Raw genomic sequence first — 24,273 nt, forward strand, 5'->3', positions numbered from 1 at the left:
AGTCGGAACCGACTTGAGGGCACTCAACAACAACAACAACATATGTAATAAGTGGAGTCCTGGTGGTGCACTGGTTGAATTGCTCAACTGCTAACCTAAAGGTTGGTGGTTTGAACCCATCAGCTTCTCTGGGACAGAGAGAAGTGACAGTCTACTTCTGGAAGGATTTATACCCTGGAAACCCTCTAAGGATGGTTCTGCTCTGTCCTATAGGGTCACTCTGAGTTGGAATCGACTTTTTAGCAATGGGTTGAGTTTGGATGGATGCAAAGTGAAATTTCCATAAATAGAGAACTATGAGTTAACAAAATAGTATTTTCAATAATTAGAGTAATTGTTAAATAAACAGAAATTTAAATATTTTCTACAAAAACATTTTTTAAAATTAGGCACTAGAAGTAAGACTGCATCTCTCAAAGTTCATGTGAGAGGGACCAGTCCCTGGAAAAGGACATCATACTTGGTAAAGTGGAGGGTCAGTGAAAAAGAGGGAGACGCTCAATGAGATGGATTAGGACAATGGCAGCATCAACGGGCTCAAACATAGCAACAATTGTTTGGATGGTGTGGGACCAGTAGGTATTTATTTCTGTTGTGCATAGAGCTACTATGGATCAGAACCGACTAGACGGGACCTAACAACAACAGTTAGCGATTATTTTTAACTAGAAAAAATTATGACAGAAGTTACAGAATCATAAGTATGGAAAAAGATATACACATATGTGCACAGATATTTATATAAATGTTGTTAAGTGCCATTGAGTTGGTTCTGACCCATAGCAACCCTGTATATGGTTTCCAAGGAGCAGCCAGTGAGCTTGAACTGTTGACCTTGTGGTTCAAATCAGTTTAGCAGTCCAGAGCATTAACCCTCAGCTACACATCAGGACTCCTTTATAAATATCTAATACGGTAAAAGAAAGCACATTACACAAGAATCTTAGACAAATAATCATTTTCCATCCAGATAATGAACAGGCCACTCTAACATAAAGATATATGTTGTTGTTAAGTGCCATCAAGTCGGTTCTGACACATAGGGACCCTGTTTAGAGTTTCCAAGGAGCAGCTGGTGAGCTTGAACTGGTGACTTGCGGTTCAAACTGACTGCAGTTCAGTGCATGAACCCACACCAAGACTCCAATGATATATAATGAGCTTAAAATATGAACATGAAATTAGGTTTTAACCATCAGTTAGAGTTGGTTGTTTATAATCTGTCACAAAGGAACAGCAACAAAAAAGTAGTCATCATCCTCCATACTTATTGTTTAGAAAATTTTAACTTGTCAAAATTCAATGTTTAAAAGCAAACAAAAAACATTCTCAGAAACAGGAGACGTTTTACATTAGGTTGATAAAAATATATATATATCTCCACAAAGTATTGAATTGCATTATTTAAAAGGTTGAAGTTAAGTCTTCTTGCAATACCATAGTATCACCTTCAAAGGGAAAAATGATAAAAGAGTTCATACAACAAGGAAAATGCTCAGGAGTAAACATATATCATAAAAAGTTATGAGCTCATCTTAGATGGCTACTCTGGCATTGTTATTACCTGTAATGGCTGCAGGAATGTAAACAATATAATGTTGCAACTGAGAGAGTAAAGTGGCTACTGTAGTCACCTGGGGCAAAGCCAGAAATGTTAAGCAAACTGACTGATAGGGGTTTACTTGACCCACCCTTTCAGCCCAAAGCCCAAAGCCATATGCACACAAATGAAGAGACAGTCCAGCGTGGAGGAGAGATTAAACTTGGATGTTTTAAAAAGAGTTAAGCATTATATATTTCCTTGACTGCACAAGAATATTGACTGTTTCTCCTACCTAGTCTGTAAAATAGACTTACATGTGCGTGGTATAGTGAATTATCTAATGTTTCTTGTAGCAATAGTCAGTAACTCCCAGTAAACAACATCTCTGCCCTGCTGTGTCTAGGTAAGAGAAGGCAGGAGAAGACACTGATAGGATGACATGATTCAGCTGTGGATTGTAAACACATGAAACTCATGGGTATATATAAAAAAAAAAACATCTCAGAAGCAGGAAAGGAGGATTTCACTACTAATCAAATAAGAAGCGGTAGGAGTAGAGTGCATCACTTGGACCCTGAGATCCCTGCGTGTTGAACCTCTTCAACCCAGGGGCAGAAAGTTGTGAAAGCTTGTTTGTTGAGTGGGATGCATCCAGGCACTTAAGTCGTAGAGTTAGGTTTGTTGGACCATGGAGTTAAAGCTGGGAGTCTTAAGGCTTAGGCTTACGGAGAGTTCTGTGGGCTTTTATCAGCAGCCCTAAAAAGAAGTTTATAATAATGCCCAGAAAGAGAGAGGCTCCCTGTGGGCCTAGCAGAGGAGTGGCTGTCCTGACTGGAAGAACTTTCCTAATAAACCTCCTAAATGTGAGTATGGTGTCTGAGTTCTGTGTGGTCATTGCAATGAATTATCAAAACAAACAGATGCAGAGATGGCTGGGAGAAAGATGGTTTGGTGTCATTTTGTTGCAACGTGTGATGAAAATCAGTACGTATTGTTATAATTAGAAGACACCTTGTAACCCTACCTTCAGTCTATACCTGATTGGATATGCTATTTAGAGATTATCTGCAAGAAACAAGCTTTTTGTTTTAAACCTCTATAGAGTATGGCAGATTAACCTGAACCACACTCAGAACTGCTGAGAGAACAGGAGATTTATGCTTGAAGGAAACACCTGCAGAGGGGGCAAAAAAGGCTGCTTAGCATTTTGAATTTTGAGCAAGAAGTTTCCTGTTGCATGCATTGAGACAGGAAAAGTCTGTACCCATCAGAATAAAATTTTGTTCTAAGACTGAAAGTTATAGGGAGCCAGTGAGCAGACAGACTAATATGCTCGCTAGTGATCACCTGGGGCCACGTGAGATGAGTGGAAGTGGTGGAGAATATAGGAGTAAAGAGACACGTTGAGACAGGAGGGGAAGGGCTGACTGGTCTGAAGTCAGGGAATTGTGAAGATTCCTGAGCCTACAGACACAGACCTAGTCCATAGGGGTTATTGAAGAACTAATTGATAAGAGCCTGGCTGGACTGAAGTGCAGGGAGGTGCGTGCGGATTCCCAAGCTTGCAGTTGACCTAGCTAAGATGGTTGGAGTTGAGTTGAACAGGACTCAACTAGATGGAGAGAACGATGTGGCTCTGGGAGTCAATGTGAATTGCTTCAGTTTTGCTCATGAATGTATATGTTCAAAGTTCTAATTGAAATGAAGATTCCTTATATCAAAGAACATGCTTTATTTCCTCAGTGCTGGGATGATATTGTTGTTAGGTGCCGTATGGCAGGTTCCAACTCGTAGTGACCCTGTACAGAGTTTCTGAGCAGCAGCGGGTGGGTGTGAACTGCTGACCTTGTGGTTTGCAGTCCAGTGTTGCTCCTACAGCGCCACACCAGAAGTCAACTGGGTTGCCAGGAATTAGCGATTTTAAAATCTGAATATCTAAAATGGAAGAATATAAAGGCATGATGTGGCAGGTCTATAAGCTTTTATGGGTTATGTTCACAATTAGAATGATTGTTATGGAGAAAGTTAATCTCTCAAGTATGAAAGGGCCAATGGCTAGAAGAGCCAGAGGTTAGTCTGCAGTGCAGTGAATTACTTCATATGGGTCTTTGTAACTCCCACCAAGCTTCCCCTCCACCCCACTCCCTGATGTGTCTGGGTAAGACACGGTAGGAGAAGATGCTGATATGATGATAAAATTCAGTTACAAATGACTGGTAACAGAGTTCATTGTAATTTTAAACACCGGAACTCTACTGTGGATATAAAATGATCCATTTTAGACGCAGAAATTGGGACTCAACACCACTATGGAAGAAGAGCCAGGAGTGGCACTTGTCCTTTGAACCTCAAGATCCCTTTACTTTAAACCCCCTCGATTCATGAGACCATGCTGTGACACCAGAGGTGCATCAGAGGAGTGGCAGAGTCAGCAGCATCAAAAGCATGAGAGAGTGATGGATTTCCTAGCTCATGGAGCAAGAAAAGTTGTGTACCTCTGGGTAGAGGAATGGAGTGCTGTGAGGCACTTTATTGGGGATCTAGGTTTGTTAAGCCAAGGAGCTAGAACAGAGTACCTTTGGGCTGAGCCTTAGAGCAGTGTGAAGAGCCCTTTGGGCATTTATCAGTAGCCCTAAAAGAGCTTTTAACATTGACTGAACAGAGTAGATGCCAGGCTGAGGGTCTGAGAGATGTCTGTTTATGGGCATGGTTGAGGAGAGGGTGTGTTGACCAAAGAACAGTAGCCTGAAATTTTCTGATCTAGACTTGTCACCTGTTAAGTTCCCTAATAATTCTCATAGCCATGTGTATGGCCTCTGAGTTCTTTGTAGCCATTGCAGTGAATTATCGGAGCCAGCCACACCAAGAGGGATGTGAGAGGAATGGATGGTGACAGACTGGAAAAGGAGATGGAAGTTGGAGATGAACCTGACTTTAGCCTTATAGGAATAGGCCTTGAGTAGATGCTGATGTGGTAGTTGACTCTTCTTTCCCCTTGTGCAATTACAGGAGGACAGATGACACTCTTCATGCCCTTTTTACAGGGCCATAGTCTCAGAGAACACCAAGGTCAATCGGCATAACACACTCAACAAAGATAATGTTCTACATCCTACTTTGGTGAGTAATGACTGGCGTCTTATAAGCTCATGAGCAGTCATCATCTAAGATAAAGTACTGATCTCTCCCAGTCCAGAGCAAAGAGTTATGAAAATGAAGACCCACTGAAACAATTATTTCAGTGAACTTAGAGCCACATGAATATCAGTCTCCATGATCAATCCTGACACCAGAAGAGCTAGATGGTGTCTGGGCACTACATTAAAAGGTCCCGGGTACAGTAGAAGAAAAATGAGAATAAATCTCAGTCCTAAAAAACACCAAGCTTACTGAACAGATAGACTTGTAGAACCTCTGAGACAATGACCCTTTGTCACCTTTTGGTTCTGGCTCAATTTTCAGCTAAAGAGTACAACTAGTCTATAAAGGCAGGCATGCACACCTTAGAATAATCAACAGTATAATGCCAAAAGTTTGTCAGTTTGTCGAACTGTTGTGGTTTGTGAGTTGCCGTGATTCTGAAAGCTATGCCACCAGTATTTTAAATACCAGCAGGGTCACGCATGGTAGACAGGTTTCATATGAGCTTCCAGATGAAGACAGAGTAAGAAGAAGGAGTGACGAACTACATCAGAATATTCAGTCACTGAAAACCTTATGAATAGCAGAGAAACACTGTCAGATATAGTGTAGGAAATTGAGCTCCTCGGGTTGGAAGGCAATCAAAGTGTGACTGGGGAAGAGCTGCCTCATCAAAGTAGAGTTGATCATGATGATGTGAATGGAGTAAAGTCCTTGGGAGAAAAGCCCGCAGGACCTTCATTTGCTGATGGGGCACAACTCAAAATGAAGAGAAACAGCTGTAAACATCCACTGACAATTGGAACATGGAATGTACGAAGTATGAATCTGGGAAAACTGGAAGTTGTCAAGAAAGAAATGGAAAGCATAAACAGCAATATCTTAGGCATTAGAGAGCTGAGATGGACTGGTATTTTGATCTGATGACAACATGGTTTAAGAGGAATGGTGTTGCATTCATTGTCAAAAAGAACATATCCAGATCAGTCATGACGTACAACACTGTCTGTGATAGGACAATATTCATGCATTTATAGGGAAGCCCAGTTAATACCACTATTATTCAAATGTACACACAAAACACTAAAGCCAGTGAGGATAAAACAGAAGAATACTATCAACTTCTTCAATCTGAAATCGATCAAACATGCAATCAAGATGTATCAATCATTACTGGTGATTGGAATGCAAAGGTTAGGAGCAAAAAGGAAGGATCAGTAGTTGGAAAATATGGCCTTGGTGATACAAATAAATGATGCTGGAAAATGCCTGATAGGATTCTGCAAAATCAATGATATTTCAAATACCTTCTTTAGACAGCACAAGAGATGACTGTACACATGGACCTCACCAGATGGAATACATAGAAATCAAATTGACTATATCTGTGGAAAGAGACGATGGAAAAGCTCCATATCATCAGTCAAAACAAGGCCAGGGGTAGATTGTGGAACAGACCATCAATTATTCATATGCAAATACAAACTGAAGCTGAAGAAAATGAAAACAAGTCCATGCGAGCCAAAGTATGACTTTGAATATATCCTACCTGAATTTAGAAATCATCAGAAGAACATATTTGATATATTAAACATTGAAGACCAAAGACCAGAAGAGTTGTAGGATGACATCAACAACATCATACATGAAGAAAGCAAAAAGTCATTAAGTAGACAAGAGAGAAGGAAAAGGTCAAAATGGATGTCAGAAGAGACAGTGAAACTTGCTCCCCAGCATAGAGATGCTAAAGCAAATGGAAGAAATGAGGAGTTCCAAGAGCTGAACAGAAAATGTCAAAGATCAGCTCCAGAAGATAAAGCCAAATATCACAACAAAATGTGCAAAGATCTGAAATCAGAAAACCAAAAAGTAACATGCTCAGCATTTCTCAAGCTGGGGGAACGGAAGAAAAAATTCAAGCCTTGACTTTGGTTATTGTACAAGATTCTCTGGGAAAATTATTGAATGATGCAGAATGCATCAAGAAAAGATGGAATGCACAGAGTCACTGTACAAAAATGAAATGGTTAATGTTCAACCATTTCAAAAGGTAGTATATGATCAACATCCAACGATACTGAAGGAGGAAGTCCAAGGTGCATTGAAAGCATTGGCAAAGAAAAAGGCACCAGGAATTGATGGAATACAAATTGAAATATTTCAAGAAAGTGAGGCAGCGCAGGAGACACTCACTCATCTCTGTCCAGAAATTTGGAAGATAACTATCTGGCCGACTGATTAGAAGAGGTCTGTGTTTGTGCCCATTCCAAAGAGAGGTGACCCAACGGAATGTGGAAATCATTGGACAATCTCTTTGATATCCCATGCGAGTAAAGTTTTACTAAAGGTAATACGGAAATGGCTGCAAGCATACATTGACAGAGAACTTCCAGAAGTTCAAGCCGGATTCAGAAAAGGATGTGGAATGAGGGATATCACTGGTGATGTCTGATGGATCTTGGCTGAAATCAGAGAATATCAGAAAGATGTTTACCTGTGCTTTATTGACTATGCAAAGGCTTTCGATCGTGTAGATGATAGCAAGTTATGGACAACACTGCGTAGTATGAGTATTCCAGACCACTTAATTGTGATCATGAGGAATCTGTACATGGACTAAGAGGCAGTTGTTCAAACAGAACATGGGAACACTGAATGGTTGATAGTTAGGAAATGTGTGAGACAGGGTTGTATTCTTTCATCATACTTATTCAACCTGTATGCTGAGAAAATAATCCGAGAAGCTGGGTTCTATGAAATAAAATGTGGCATCAGGATTGGACGAAGACTCATTAACAACCTGCAATATGCAGATGATACAAGCTTACTTGCTGAAAGAGGACTTAGAACATTTATTGAGGAAGATCAAAGAGCATAGCCTTCGGTATGGATTACATGTCAATGTAAAGAAAACAAAAATCCTCACAACTGGACCAATAAACAACATTATTATCACTGGAGAAAAGATTGAAGTTGTCAAGGACTTCATTCTTCTTGGATCAACTATCAACACTCATGGTGGCAGCAGTCAAGAAATTAAATGACATATTGCGTTGGGCAAATCTGCACAAGACCTTTTTAAAGTGTTGAAGAGCAAATATGTCAGCTTGAGGACTAAGGTGCGCCTGACCCGAGTCATGGTATTTTCAATATCCTTATATGCATGAGAAAGCTGGACAATGAATAAGGAAGACCATAGAATTGATGCTTTTGAGTTATGGTTTTGGAGGAGAATACTGAAAATATCATGGCCTGCCAAAAGAACAGACAGATCTGTGATGGAAGAAGTGCAGCCAGAGTGCTCCTTGGAGGCCAGGATGGGCACAATTCATCTCTCATACTTCGGACATATTGTCAGGAAGGTCCAGTCACTGGAGAAGGATATCATGTTTGGTAAGGTGGAGGATTTTTGTTTTCAAAAATCCTCACCACTGGACCAATAAACAACATTCTTATCAATGGAGAAAAGATTGAAGTTGTCAAGGACTTCATTCTTCTTGGATCAACTATCAACACTCGCGGAAGTAGCAGTCAAGAGATCAGACGACGTATTGCACTGGGCAAATCTGCTGCACAGGAACTTTTTAAAGTATTGAAGAGCAGAGATGTCAGCTTGAGGACTAGGGTGCGCCTGACCCAGGCCATTGTGTTTTCAATAGCCTCATATGGATGCGAAAGCTGGACAGTGAATAAAGAGGATCGTAGAAGAATTGATGCCTTTGAGTTGTGGTGTTGGAGGAGAATACTGAGGGTGCCATGGACTGCCAAAAGAACCAATAGATCTGTTTTGGAAGAAGTGCAGCCAGAGTGCTCCTTGGAGGCCAGGATGGCTAAGCTTCGTCTCTCCTACTTTGGACATGTAGTCCGGAGGAAACAATCGTTGGAGAAGGATGTCATGCTGGGTAGGGTGGAGGGTCAGAGAAAAAGAGGAAGACCTCCAACGAGATGGATCGGCCAGGTGGCATCATTGATGGACTCGGGGGTGGCAGCGGTGGTGAGGTTGGCCCAGGATCGAACATTGTTTCGTTCTGCTGTGCATGGAGTCGCTATGAGTCGGTTCCGACTCGATGGCACCTGACAACAACAACAACAACAAGGTGGAGGATCAGAGAAAAAGAGGAAGACCCCCCCCCAATGAGATAGATTGGCCAAGTGGCAGCATTGATGGACTCAAGCGTGGCAACAGTAGTGAGGTTGGCCCAGGATCAAGTAGTGTTTTGTTCTGCTGTGCATAAAGTTGCTATAGGTCGGTACTGATTCAATGGCAGCTAACAACAACAACAAGGCCAAAAGGGCAGCATCTCCATAAGGACAAAGTTCATAAAGGCTAGGAAAGAAAGAGGAATGGAAACAGGAAACACAGGGAGGAAATGGGCTAAATGGTGTTACACTGTAGGGATTGTAGTTAGTAAGATGAAGCAAAATTAATTGTTGAACTGAAGACTGATATGGCTCTGTAAATCTTCACCCAATTCACAATACATTTTTGTTTTGTTTTGTTTTGATAAATACAGTAATGAAGCCTTTGCTAAGAACAAAAAAATTTGTGGGCCCAACAAAAACTGAGGAGAAATATAAAGTACAAGTATATTGCCAAACCACATAAAGAGAGTGATGCAGCTGAACTATAAAAATGCTTTATCTGGGAGGTAGAACAGAAAGTTGTTAGGTTTTATCCAAAGTTCTTTCTCTGTTTTTTAATTTATTCTTTGAGTCTTTCCTAGTACTACCAAGCCTGATGTGACTTCCGGATTTTGCTCTCCTTGAATATTTTTTGGTCGATAAGTGTCATCAAGTCAGTTCCAACTCATAGGGACTCTGCATAGAGTTTCCAAGGAGTGACTGGTGGGTTTGAACTGACGACCTTGTGGTTTGCAGTTCCATGCTGCTCCTACAGCACCGTACCAGAAGTCCTATTTTTTGGTGGTAGTTCCAAAACTCGGAGTACTACCACTGTACTCAATTTGGTTGTTGAATCGTCACTTCAACTGTGCACTTTGGCAGTGAAGTAAAGTTCCATGATTGGCTTAACTTGGATTACATATGCACGCCTGTGGGAAAAGGGGTGTGGAATCGGCCTGGCAATCCGTAACCAAAAATACATAAACAGGACTCTGGAATTTGTCTTGATTCCTTCAAGTCTTAAAATCACTATGCTTTACCTCTGTTAAAAGTGAATAACTTACAGCATCTATGTCAATACAGGGCTTTTTTGGTTCAGTGGTAGAATTCTTGCCTTTCAAGAGGGAGACCTGGGTTCATTTCCCAGCTGATGAAATGCATGTGTAGATATCATTGGAGACTTGTGTGTTGCTATGATGCTGAACAGGTTTCAGTAGAGCTTCCTAACAAAGATGGACTAGGTAAAAAGGCTTTGTGATCTACTTCTGAAAATCAGCCAATGAAAGCTCTCTGGATTGCAGTAGGCATCATTTCATTCTGTTTTGCATGGGGTCATTATGAGTTGAGGGTCAACTTGATAGTGACTTATAACAAAAGCATCTATATCAAAAGGTTATAAGTATTAAATTGATTTTACTTGTAAAGCGTTTTAAAAGTTATCTGAATATAAACTTAGAGAAATATTGTTTAAAACCTTTTTGGGCAGACCAGAAATAACTCAAAATATCCTAATTCAGCCTTATAAAGACATTTCACTAGCAAGGACTCATCCCATCCTTAACTATTGCTGTCAAAGTATGTTAACAGAATTTGCTCAGAAATTGTTGTTGTTGTTGTTAAGTACCGTCGAGTTGATTCTGACCCTTGGTGACCCTGTACAGGGTTTCCAAGGAGCAGCTGGTGAGCTTGAACCGCCGACCTTGCAGCTCAAACGGCTTTGCAGTCTGGTGCATTAATCCACAGCGCCACACCAGGACTCATCAGAAATAGTAGTTGCTCAAAAATATTGAATTATTGCTGTGACATGGTTATGGTATTGTGAAACTTCCACTTAAGGAAGCTACCAAAGATGATGATTCATTCTAATACTTTGGGGTTGTTTTATCTTGATGCTACAAATAGCAAGGTCTAACACTTCTGAGTTGTGAGGCTTATGAGTGTTCTTTCCTCCACACTGGGTAGACAGCATATGTCACCTGGCACAGACTTCCCAAGAGCAGAATATAGAATAGACAAATATAGAATGAAATGATAAGGTCTTGACTTATGAACTTCCAAAAGTTTCTGGAGGATTAAAATAGAGCATTAAAGACTGTAAGAGCAAAGAGGTATTTGCAGGTAATATATAATTTCTCTGATTTATAATTACCACTGCCTTAGGATCATTAGATCTTAATCAATTGTTTAAAACATCAGAACCAACCCAGTCTTCTCATACTATACCAAATTTGTCACATTCCAGATAATTTTGGAAGGAACATCTTACCATGTAAAACTTAAATTTTATATAATTTATGTTTGTAGTCAGTAATTTTAATCAATGAAGAAGGAAAACAGTATCTAAGATGTAGCAATTTTTCATCCTAAAGCTGGTTTCTCAGAAAAACTCAGGAATTTTCTCTAACCTGCATTTAGAGAGCTAGAAACAGTCCTATATAGCCCTGTCATAACTTGGAATTACATATGTGACTGTGATTTTATTTAATGTGTTTCTTCCATCAATCTATCTCTTCTGTGAGCCCCAGGGGCTGTGTCAACATGATTTACTTCTGCATATCTAGTACACAATAGACACTTCTTGAATGATTAAAACAAGGAACAGCCTCTACTCTTCACCTCACTCCACCCCTTAAAAGGATAGTCCAGATCTACAGTGGGCAAACATTACTTTGTGCATTACTCTGAAAATTAAAAGAGAAAAGACATTTCTGTTTCCCAATCACCTCACTTGACTGTCTTCTTTCCAATGCAGTCTCACTGTCATAACATATTTCTATTAATGCCTTTGTAACATTGCATTATAACTGGTTGCCCCCAAAAGAAATGAACTAGGTACCTGTGTACCCATAATCTAACTATACCTAGTGATTCCCTTTTGTTTTAATTTCCAATGAGCATCAAGAACTGGTGTATGAAATGATACATTAGCTCAACAAGAAGGATATATTGGGCGACATAAAGTAGAAATTATATGAAGTCAATATACAGTCAATTTTTGCAATAAATCACCTCTTTCTAGTTACAATTTGGTAGAACTAAAAAAAAAAAAAATGAGTATATCTCAAAAGAATCCTCTACATTTAATAAGTCACCATATTCCTATTTGTTTATATAAAATAACGCCTTCACAATCTGTTCAGTAAAAGCCAGAAAGAAATACATACATGATGGTGTTAATGCCTGAGAGTTGTTGGAACATCTGCAAGCCACAACCCACAATTAAAGCTCGGCGTGTTGGGGGATAACTCAGCATTCTGCAGATCACAGGTCCAGCTTAAAAAACAAAAACAAAAGTACATCTATTATTTTGAGTTCACATGGTAATTATTCCTATTAGGATGAATTCCTGCAAAGCTCTGTGAAATCAACATGACTGGGCATTTCAAAATAGAACAAATATACTTTCATAGAAATCTAGGCACAATGTGTTTGTTTTGTTTTGTTTTTTAAATGACAAACCACAGGCTTAAGCTGTAAAGTTAAAATCGTAAGAAAGAATTCAAGCTAAAGTAATTTGTGGGTATTATGAAGATAGCACATTAACTGTAACTGTTTGAAATTATTCTTCCTTAAATCCCTATGAGCTATATTAAATACCCTTTGTTCTTTCACTTCTTTGGCAATTATTATTTAAAATCCATTCCATTGGGGACTCCTTACGAACTTATTGTCAAAATGGTTTATTCAACCAAAAGAACGGCATTCATTAAAAACAAGAAAAGAAACACAGTTCATTCTAATCATTTGATTAAACATAAGGAGTTCGGGCAGGCTGTCATACCTGGTAATATCTACAATGAATAAAACAGAAAAATTCTCTAGATTATGAATATATCATTTATTGTTTTTAATCATTTTAATATTAATAAAAATTACCAAAAAGGTAAACAAGAAAAATATGAATGTATACACACACACACACATATATATACACACACATGTATACATATATACATACAGAAATAGGTACAGTGGGTTTCAGCATTAGACTATTAATCAGAAATTCGGTGCTTTAAACCCACTAGCTGTTCTATAGAAGAAAGATGAGGCTATCTGCTCCCATAGATTTATAGTCTTAGAAACACTTAACAATAGTTCTTACTCTGTCCTTTAAGGCTGCTATGAGTCTAAATTGATTCAATGGCAGTGGGTTTGGGACACACACACATATACAAACACCACTGGTTTCAAAAAGTTCATGGGAAAATGCAATTAAAAGATAATGGAATATTTCTATAAACTCTTTGAGGCACCCTCTTGCATGAACACAAACATGTGCACATGTGGGTATATGCAAGTGTGTATTTCTCTAAACTTTGGATAGCTCCCATTGTTGATGTTCTTGTGTGCCATAGAGTCTATTCCAACTCAGAGAGACCATGTAGAGGGTTTCTGAGGAACGACTGGTGAGTTTAAATCACCGACCTTGCCGTTCAAACTAATCTTGAGGTAGAGTGCTTATCCTACAACACCACACCAGTTCTCTAATAGGTGTTAAATGATCGTTTCAAAAAATAAAAGGGCTTTCCAAAATGGGACAGATTCCTTGGCCTTTACATCAAAATTCTAGATTAATTCTAGAAAGTCATAAATCTGTACCACTAAGGCATTAAATTAAATTAGCACTAAAAATGTCCCTTCTACCCTCAGATGTGCTTTGATTTGGAAAATAAGTTTCAGGGTCACCTTAGCTTTGAGAGGTACAGTATATAGTTTCCTTATGGGCCAGAGCCAACTCCCACAAGCTATGATATGTCTGCTGTTAGAAGAGAAGACTCTGGGACCACCAAGATGCTAATTATTTCATTAGAAACATTTTGCCTGGAGATCAAGCTTTGTTTATTCTTAATAACATCGAGTTGGTTCCGACCCATAGTGACCCTCTATAGGGTTTCCGAGGAGCAGCTGGTGGGTTTGAACTGCCGACCTTATGGCTCACAGTTCAGTGCTGATCCTATAGTGCCTCACCAGGAGTTGTAAGCTTTGTTAGTAAACCAAAAATAAAATCAAGTGATTAAAATCCAGGGAAGGAATCTTTTGGAAATCTCAGTGATTCCAGTTCTAGGAAATGGAATAAAATATGCTGTTGTTTCAGCAACAAAAGTTAATATGGGATGCCAATCCAGTCACTAAATAGAACTGAATGTTATAGTGGCCCAGATACTCTGTTTGTACAGGGGTATGATTCAAACGACATGAAGATGTGATTTACTGCAAATGATTTGTAGGTCTCTAAATAGCAAGACAGAACACAGACAAACTTAGACAAAGCTAAACTCAGTGACAACCCATGTAGAAAGTAGGCTGAGTGTAATATAAATGTCAAATTGCATTAGATACAAGCAAAGCAGTATTAAAACCTAATCTAGTAGCAAGATTGTGTGAAATAGATAGATATGGGAGCTTCACTGTGACAACATTTAAATGTATCTGGGTCAGTTGCCTGAAAGATGAACACTCTTATCTGTAATTATAAATACAAAAGAGCCATAAAAGAAGGAACAAACATGGCATCACACAGGAATCTATCTTTTTCCATAATCAGAACTTTATAAAAGTAAAAGATTATACTCTACCTTGTGAAATGTAAACATCACTCAGTTTAAGGTTTGTTATCTGCTGTCAATGCGGTTATGATTCTTAGCAACCCTGTATAAGGTTTCTGAGGAACAGCTGGTGGGTTTGAACTGCCGACCTTGTGGTGTGTAGTCTAGTGTTGATCATACAGTGTGGATCATTTAAAAGGACAAGAGCAACAAAACAAAAAATATCTAAATCTTCTTCTCAACTTTTAGTAACCTCAATAGTATAAACAGGCCTTTCCTCCTATGAGAAAACTGTTATAATCATTGGACGTATGTTTCTACTTCAACTATTAAACTGTTTCATGATTTGATAGCTGTATTGGATAATGTCGGTTTTGAAGGGCAGATAAATAAAAGTATTATTACAAATGTACATGAATGATTGACTCGCCTAAATATCAAGAGAATACATAAATATCACAGACTTATTTCCTAAGTGTTTAGTTATGTTTTTTAGTTTTAATCTGGATTTTGACCTTACTCTTGGCTTGAAATTTCTGTTAAGAATATCCAATGCTAGTTCCTTTATTAGATTTTTTTTTTTTTTTTTTTGTAGACAGATTTTGGTCATGGCAGCTGCACATCTGATTATGCATAAACAAAATTAAAGAATTTTCTTTCATTAAAATCATAAACCAAGCTTTATTAGGCTGTAAAACTGACTCAACAAATGAAAATAATCATTAATCTTTATATCACAGAAGCTAGGAGGCAGAAAAAAAATCAAATATTAATTGGCTGAATGTTCATAAGTGAAAATTTAAAATGTCACACTACACTTATTACATTTCTTTTCAATTGAAATTATCTATGCAGTGTTTTGCACTTAATTTTGTTTTAAACAGTGTCTCTTCCAAATATAAAATATACTACACAATAAAAATGAAAACACGTAGAGTACCAAAACAGACTGAAAAAATAGAAATCAAAATAAGTAAGAAAATTATTGCAAGAATCTAAAAATGGTTTATTTAGTTCTCTCACTTTTTGTTGTTGTTGTTGTTGCTCTGTTTGTGAACTGAGTGATAGTTTACATGGGAGAACATCAGCTTTACACAATCTTTCATTGTAATGAGTACAATCTCCGCCGTGCATCATCATTCAACAATATATTCTTCCATTCTCCCTGGGGTTGTTGTTGTTGTTGTTGTTGTTTGGGGAGGACAGACAGGGGGTTGTAAATCTTTACGGGACCAGAAAGTCTCATCTTTCTCCCACAGAATAGCTGATAGTTAAGAAATGCTGACCTAAAGGTTGGCAGCCTGACTCATAACCACTACGATACCAAAGCTCTTTATATAATACGCTAGTTCTCATGATATTGGATAACAAGCAATGAAAGACAGTGCTCTCTGAAATGTGGGAAATAAATGAAGTGAATTCTATAACTCTCGTTTTAATGCTTCAAGAAAGTTTTCCAGGCTACCCGCTTCCAAGACTAAGACTCAATGGAATACATGCTCTGACTGGTGACCACGCTTGTCACCCATAAGGGAAAGTGAGGGAAAAACAGCAATGAAACTGTAAGCTAAGCCCTACAATGTTCAATAGACTCCTGTGAACCCGGGTGGAGACCTGGTTGGCCAGCAGTGTGGCAAGACCTGGGGACTCTTGGGGCCAGAGTCAGTGACATAGCCACAGAGGACTAGAGTGGAGAGTGAAGCATCCAGCTGATAAGAAGAGAGGGCATATGCACAAGAACACCCACACTTGCAGATAATACCCACTTGACCTGGCTTCAATGACTATATGATCAGAGCTCAACTAGAAGAAGAAAGAAGAGGAAAAAAAGAGTAATCTGATACAATTTAATGAACCTAACCTACACCTATGGATGCAGTAGCTCAAAAGAGGGAACAAATCCTTACAGCAAGGATCATTCCCACCCCCTCCACACACACAGTAGACAGGGATGGGCAACTTGGATACTGGCTACCCAAAATGGGGGCGCTACAAAGGCAAGAATTGACTGGCTTACAAGCTTTCAAGAGGGAATCTAGATTCAGAGGGTGTGAAGGAAGGGAGAATCCCCACTGAGTAGTATCCAATCTATCTAGGTGGAGGTGATGAGATGAAATGAAATGCAGACGGGTCTCTTGTGATACAATAGTGAATAATTGTTATCAGGACTGCTTGTGAGGGTTGGAAATGTAAAGGTAGATGTTTTGTAGCAAGGAGGAGAGTGATTAACTTTGCAGTATAGGAGTAGAGGTCCCTGGGACCACCAAGGGAGAAGATTGGAGAGCAGGACCCTACCCAGCGAAGCAGTGATCCTTGAGATGGAGCAGCTGGGACTCTAGACCCAGAGAGGGGGAAGGGCTGTGTGCTGATGGCTAAGGTGCAGGCTTGTAGGGTATATCCTTTGGTTGGTTGATGATGATTGGAGGGGATTGTAACCATGGCAATGAAACAATATACAATAGGATGAATGTAAAGCTAATGTTCTCCCACATAAACTATCACATAATTCACAATAAAAGATTAAAACAAAACAAAACAGCCTGGTACTGGCACAATGAAAGATACATAGTTCAATGGAACAGAATTGAGAACCCAGAAGTAAATCCATCCACATACAGTCAGCTGATCTTTGATAAAGGGCCAAAAAATATTAAATGTGGAAGAGATCGTCCTCTCAACAAATGGTACTGGCAAAACTGGATATCCATTTGAAGAAGAATGAAACAGGACCCATATCTCTACCATATACAAAAACAAACTCAACATGAATTAAAAATATGTTTATAAAGCCTAGAACTGTAAAGAGCAATGAAAAAATAAGGGCACGCTTAGGAGTTCTGGTACTTGCCATAAATACACTAAGAAGCATTACTGAAAACATACAAATACAAAACAGATGACTGGTACCTCCTGAAAATTAGACACGTGCATCAAAATATTGCATTAAAAGAATAAAAAGAGAGCCAGCAAACTGGGAAAAAAATTTTTTTGCAACAACATATCAGACAAGGTACTAATAACTAAAATTTATAGAAAACTACATCAAGGAGCTCTGGTAGCATAGTTACGAGTCGGGCTGCCAATCTCAAGGTCAGGAGTTCGAAACTACCAGTGGTTCCACGGGAGAAAGATAAGGCGTTCTGCTCCCATAATGATTTACAGCCTTGGAAACTCTGTGCAGGGTCACTGTGAATCAGAGTCAACTCTATGGTACTTAACAACAACAACACTGCTACAAGAAAAAGACAAGCAACCCAATTTAAAAACAGGCACAGGGAATGAACAGACACTTCACCAAGGAAGACATTCAGGTAGCCAACAAACATGAGGAACTGTTCATGATCATTAGTCATTGGTGACGGTGGTTATGTGTCATGGAATCGGTTTCAACTCACAGCAACCCTGTATAGGGTTTCTGAGGCTATAAATCTTTATGGGAGCAGAAAGCTTCATCTTTCTCCCACGGAAATTCTGGTAGTTCTGAACTGCTGACCTTGAGGTTATCAGTCTAACTTGTAACTATGCTATCAGAGCTCCTTTATTAGCCATTGGAGAGATACCAATCAAAACAAATATGAGATACTGTCTCACACTAGCATTAATAGCAAAGTTCAAAAAAAAAAAAAAACAAACAAAAAACAAAGCAACAAATGCTGGTGAGTGTGTGGAGAGACTGAGATGTTCCAATTGTTGGTGGACTGTAACACAGTTTAACTATTGTGGAAAACAGTACGGCACTTCCTCAGAAAGTTGGAAACGGAAGTATAATATGACCCAGAATTCCCTCTATTTAGTATATAACCATAAGAAATATGAGCCAGGACATGATTATGCACACTGATGTTCATCACAGCACTATTCCTAATAGCAAAAAGATGGAGACAGCCTAAGTGCCCATCAGTGGAAGAATGGATAAATAAAACTTTGGTACATAAACACAATGAAATACTATGCAATACTGAAGAATGATAAATTTGCAAAGCACCACATAGCATGGATGAACCTGGAGGACATTATGCTGAGTGAAATAAGTCAACCACAAAAGGACAACTACTGTGTGAGACAACCATTGTAAAAATTCAAGAAAAGCTTATCATACTAAAAGAAACATGTTTTGATGGTTACAAGGGGTGGTAAAGATGGGAGAGTAATTAATTGGATAGAGGACAGATACATGTTAACTTGGGTGATTGTTGTTGTTAAGTGCCTTCTAGTCGATTCCAACCCATAGCAACCCTATATAGGGTTTCCGAAGAGCAGCTGGTGAGTTTGAATCACCGACCGTGTAGTTAAACCCAACATTGCAGTCCAGCACATTAACTTACAACGCCATACCATGCTCCAACTTGGGTGATGGGGAGGGCAATATATAAGAAGAGGGAGGATGGCAGAAGAATTGAAGGCAGGTGTAGACACAGGGAGATATGCAAGGGCTAAAGAGGTTATTAGTAAATAGTGATGTATAACCAACTTTGTCATAACCGTGTTGTGTGTGTAGATACATGTGCAAAGTCACAGGCTGAAGGGGTATGGTAGGAAGAGTGGGATCTAGCGTACTCATTATGAGTCGGGCTGCTAACCTCAAGGCCACCAGTTCGAAACTACCAGCCATTCCATGGGAGAAAGATGATGCTTTAGCTCTGGTAAAGTTTACAGCCTCAGAAAACCTATACACTACCATCACCACCCTAGTTTATAGATACCTAAAACATATGAGTTTGAAACAGGATATTTGTACATGGGTAACTATAAGGAAGAAGCGGGACTATTGTTGCATGGAGGGGTTTGCAATCATTGAGATGAAACAAAGAGCATGCTTTGTTGAATGTAAAACTGATGATTTGGTCTTTAAACTTTGACTCAATTCACAAGAGCAAAAATAAAAAGATAGTCCAAATAATGTATTTGTAGTTAAAAATTGAGTCTAAGCCAACCCAATGGCACCCAATAGCAACATCATCAATTAAAATTTTTTCCACAGAGAAAATTCTAACTCAAAATGGCTTGATTGGTGAATTTTTCAGGTATTTGAGGAAGAAACACCTAATCTAAATAAACTCTTACAGGAAATTGGGCAAAGGGGGAAGGCAAATACATCCCAACTCATTCTATGAAGCAAACACTAATCAGATAGAAAAGCAAGTCAACAGCATTACATGAAATAAATTCCAATTACAAAAAATAAAAAATTCAATATTCCTCATGAAGACAGAAAAAAAAATTGTAACAAAATGACAGCAAATCTAATTAGGCAATACATAAAAAGCATAATGTATCATGGCCATGTGAAGATGATCCCAGTAATACAAGGTTGGTTTAAATAGAATCCCAGTGGATTTAGGAAAAAACATGACTATTTCAGTAGATGCAGAACAAGCCTTTGACAAATTGCAACATTAATTCTAATAAACACTCTCAGAAAAGTAAGCATAGAAGTGAATTTCCACCATCTAAGACACAATATCTACAAAAATCCAAAACTCACATCACACTGATGGTGAAAGTCTTAATGCTCTCTTCCTGAATGGAGGTAAAGATGTGTCTTCTCACCATAGCTATTCAGTATCAGTGCAATAGACACAAAAAACAAAAGGAAGAAGAAAAGGAGCATCCAAATTGGAAAAAAATAAAAATGTCCTTATTTAATAATAATACATTTATCTATGTAGAAAATCTTCAAAATCTACAAAAGATACCTAACAGAACTAGTGATGAGTTTAGGGACGTTGAAAGATGTAAGGAAAATGAAAAAAGTCAACTGTATGAAGGGGCTTCAAAAAGTTCACAGAATAATAAAATTGAAATATAATGGAAATTTTTTTCATGAATTTTCTGAAGGCTCCTTGAATTTGTATATACATCCAAAGAATAATCAGAAATTTAAATAAAAACATATTTTAAATTAACATTTAAATAATATTTTAAAAAGTGAAATATTAGGTATAAGTCTGAACAAAGATATGAAAGCCTACAAACAAAACACCAAACACTGATGCCAAGTTGAGTCTGACTCAAACTAGCAACCATACAAGACAGAGCAGAATTGACACACATGGTTTCTGAAACTGCAGATCTTTAAGAGAGCAGATTGGCACATCTTTCCCCTGTGAAACAGCTGATGGGTTTGCTGCAGACCTTCTGGATTTAGCAGCCACGCACTTAACTGTGCCAGTAGGGGTTTCCTTCACAAGCTCTATGTTGTTATTAAGTGCTGTAGAGTCAGTTCCAACTCACAGCAACCCTGTATAGGGTTTCCAAGGAGCTGCTGATGAGCTTGAACCGCCAACCTTGTGATTCAAATTGACTTTGCAGTCTAGTGCATTAACGCACAGCAGGAGCTACACCAAAACTACAATGCAATGCTATGAGAAATTAAAGCAGCCCTACATAAATAGAGAGATATGTTTTGTATATGAATCAGAACACTTAACTTTGTTAAAATGTTAGTTTTTCTCAAACTGACCTATAAATTAGTGGTACTGTGGGTTAAACCTATAAATTTGTGACCCCATATAGAGTTTCAGAGCCTCATCTTCCTCCCATGGAGCATCTGGTAGGTTTAAATTGATGAACCTGTGGTTAGCAGTCCCGTGCTTACCCTACAGCAACTTGAGGGCAAATGCTATTAGCATGAAGATAAATAAACAAATAGAACAGAATATTATGTGCTGTTGAATCGGTTCCTACTTAAAGTGACCCTGTACTGGGCTTCCAAGGGTTATTGCCAAATGGATCAGAAACCTATTATAAAATTTAAAATGATAAAAACCTTAGTGATCTTGAGTTATACAATTATTTTAATTTAATACCAAAAGTACAATCCATAAAAAACAATAAATTGGACTTCACTAAATAAATAACTCTGCTCTTCAAAGATATTAAGATAACAAAATGGCAAGGAACAGGAAGAAATTATTGGTCAGTCACATATATCTAAGAAATCCTTTGTATTAAAAATACAAAAAGAATTTCTGCAAATCAACAAGGAAAAAAAACCCAAAAACTGAAAACTCAAAAAATACCATTTTTAAGTTTCCAAAATATTTAAATAAATACTTTACAAAAGAAATCATATGGTTGACAAGCATGCACATGAAAAGATGTTCAACATCATAGGGCATTGGTGGAGGTGGTGGTTATGTGCCATGGAGTCGGTTCTGACTCACAGTGGCCCTGTACAGTGTTTCTGAGGTTGTAAATCTTTACGGGAGCAGAAAACCTTATCTTTCTCCCGCAGAACAGCTGGTAGTTTCGAACTGCTGACCTTGCGGTTCATAGCTGTGATTCGTAACCACTACGCTACCAGAGCTCCTTCATTGGGCATTAGAAAAGTGCAAACTGAACCATATTTAGATTCCATTACATGTCTATTAAACCCAACCCAAACCTATTACCATTAAGTCAATTCCTACTCATAGTACGCCTGGCGTAGGGTATCTGAGGCGCTGAATCTTTTTAAGAACAGAAAGCTTCCTCTTTCATCACATTTGTTAGACTGACAAAAAAATTTAAATACCACCTATCAACTGTTGGTGAGGATGTAGTATTCTCATAGATGATGGTGAAAGTATAAAATAATACAGTCATTTTAGAAAATAGTTTGGCTGTTTCTTTAAAAAGTTAAACATACATACATTTTCCATATAGTCCAAACATTTTACTCCTATATACTCAACAAAACAATAATGAAAACATACTTTTATGCAAACACTTAAACAAATCTTCATAGTAGCTTTATTTGTAATAACCCCAAACAAGAAGCAACCCAAATTCCACAAACAGGTGACTGGATAAACAGATCATAGTATATCCATACATGGAATACTTCTCAGCAATAAAAAGGAATGAAGTATTTACCACATAAATGAATCTCATGAATTATTCTGAGTAAAAGAAACAAGATAAAAAGATAATATATATTGCATGATTCCATTTATTTAAATTTCAAAATCATGTAATTTAATCTTTAGTGACAGAAACCAGATCAGTGGTTGCCTGTGGGTAGGAGGATAGAGAAGAGAGGGATACTACAAAGGAGTGCAAGAAAACTTCTGGGAGAGAGATATATGCTTTCATTATCTTATCTTTGGTGATGGTTTCATAATATGTATATATATGTATGTTTAGTTTAGTGCCATCGAGTCAATTCTGACCCATAGTGACACTGTATAGAGAAGCAGGTGGTGAACTTGAACCACCGACTTTGCAGTTCAAATGGCATTAACCCACAGTGCCACAATATAAGTATATGTATATGTATATATGTTGTTGCTGTTGTTGTTAAGTGCCATGGAATCGGTTCCGACTCATAGCAACCCTGCACAGGGTTTCCAAGGCTGTAAATCTTTATGGGAGCAGAACGCCTCATCTTTCTCCCGCGGAACCTCTGGTCCACTACACTACCAGAGCTCCTTATTTGTATATATATATGTGTGTGTGTGTGTGTGTGTGTGTGTGTGTGTGTATTATTGTTGAGTCGGTTTAGAGGAGCAGCTGGTGGATTTACACTGCTGACCTTGTGGTTCTCAATTCAGTGATTATCCTCCTATAGCACCACATTTGGACTCGCTCTCTTTCTCTCTCAATATATATTTTGTTGTTCTTTGATGCCATCTAGTCAGTACTGATTCATAGTGACCTTAAGCACAACAGAATGAAACACTGCCCAGTCCTGCATCAACCTCACAAGTTTCAGAGTCTCCTCAGACATTCAGTTTGGGCTTCTTTCTTTTCTTTTTAATGATCTCTTGCTTTCTTTCTGTATGAGGTTTTTTATGTCATCCCAAAACTCTTTTGATCTTTGGTCATTAGTATCTAATGCATCAAATCAGATCTTAAGATGATCTCTAAATTCAGGTGGGATATGCTCAGGTCATATTTTGGCTCTCAAGGACTTGTTTTAATTTTCTTCAGCTTCAGCCTGAACTTGCATATTACCAATTGATGGTCCATTCCACAGTCTACTCCTGGCCTTGTTTTAGTTGACAATATGGAGCTTTCCCACTATGTTTTTCCAAAGATGTACTCAATTTGACTTTTGTGTATTCCATCTGGTGAGGTCATCTTTTATGTTGTTTAAAAATGATATTTACAATGAAGAAGTCATTGGTCTTGCAAAATTCTAAGCACTGGACTGCACACCAGAAGGTCTGAGGTTTAAGCCCGCCAGTTACTCCTTGGGAGAAAGATAAGGCTTTCTGCTCCCATGAGGATTTAAAACCTTGGAATGCCTCTACAGGTTTGCTATGAGTCGGAACCAAATGTTGTTGTTGGTAAGTGCTATCGAGTCGATTCCAACCCATAGCGACCCTGTATAGGGTTTCCGAGGAGTGACTGGTGAGCTTGAACTGCTGACCTTACAGGTCTAATGGCTTTGTAGTCTGTCATATTAACCTACAGTGCCACACCAGGACTCCTCAGAACCGACTAGATAGCCCTTAACAACAACAAATAAATACACACACACACACACACATACATATATATATATATATATATATATATACGCATTTATTTATTTACTTAGTAGCTTTAGTAGTGTAGCATAGGGCTGCTAACCTTAAGGCTAGCAGTTCAAAATTACCACTCTGTGGGAGGAAGATGAGACTTTCTGCTCCCATAAAGATTTATAGCCTTGGAAACCCTATACAGGGTCTCTATGAGTTGGAACCAACTCCAAAGCACATATTCACCACCACCACCCTCTGTGTGTGTAAGTATATATATAGTTGTTAGGTGCCCTTGAGTCAATACCAACTCATAGCAACACTATGTACAACAAAATGAAACACTGTCCAGCCAACTTCACAATTGTTGCTATGCTTGAGCCAATTAATGCTGCCATTTTGCCAATCCATCTCTCTGGGGGCCTTCCTCTTTTTCTCTGACCCTTCACCTTACCAAACATGATATCCTTCTCCA

The 24,273-nt window shown here is 38.5% G+C and overlaps 1 protein-coding gene across 1 annotated transcript in view; it reads right to left on the reverse strand.

The window, feature by feature from the left end:
- The window catches only part of SLC2A13 (solute carrier family 2 (facilitated glucose transporter), member 13), a 536,393-nt gene that overhangs the window by 274,597 nt on the left and 237,523 nt on the right, over nucleotides 1-24,273 (reverse strand). Inside the window, exon 4 of the mRNA XM_006865299.1 lies at nucleotides 11,971-12,079. Coding sequence (XP_006865361.1) covers nucleotides 11,971-12,079 — 109 coding nt within the window. The remainder of the gene's footprint in view (nucleotides 1-11,970; nucleotides 12,080-24,273) is intronic.

Source organism: Chrysochloris asiatica, unplaced genomic scaffold (genome assembly GCF_000296735.1).
Source record: "Chrysochloris asiatica unplaced genomic scaffold, ChrAsi1.0 scaffold00077, whole genome shotgun sequence".
Taxonomy (NCBI): domain Eukaryota; kingdom Metazoa; phylum Chordata; class Mammalia; order Afrosoricida; family Chrysochloridae; genus Chrysochloris; species Chrysochloris asiatica.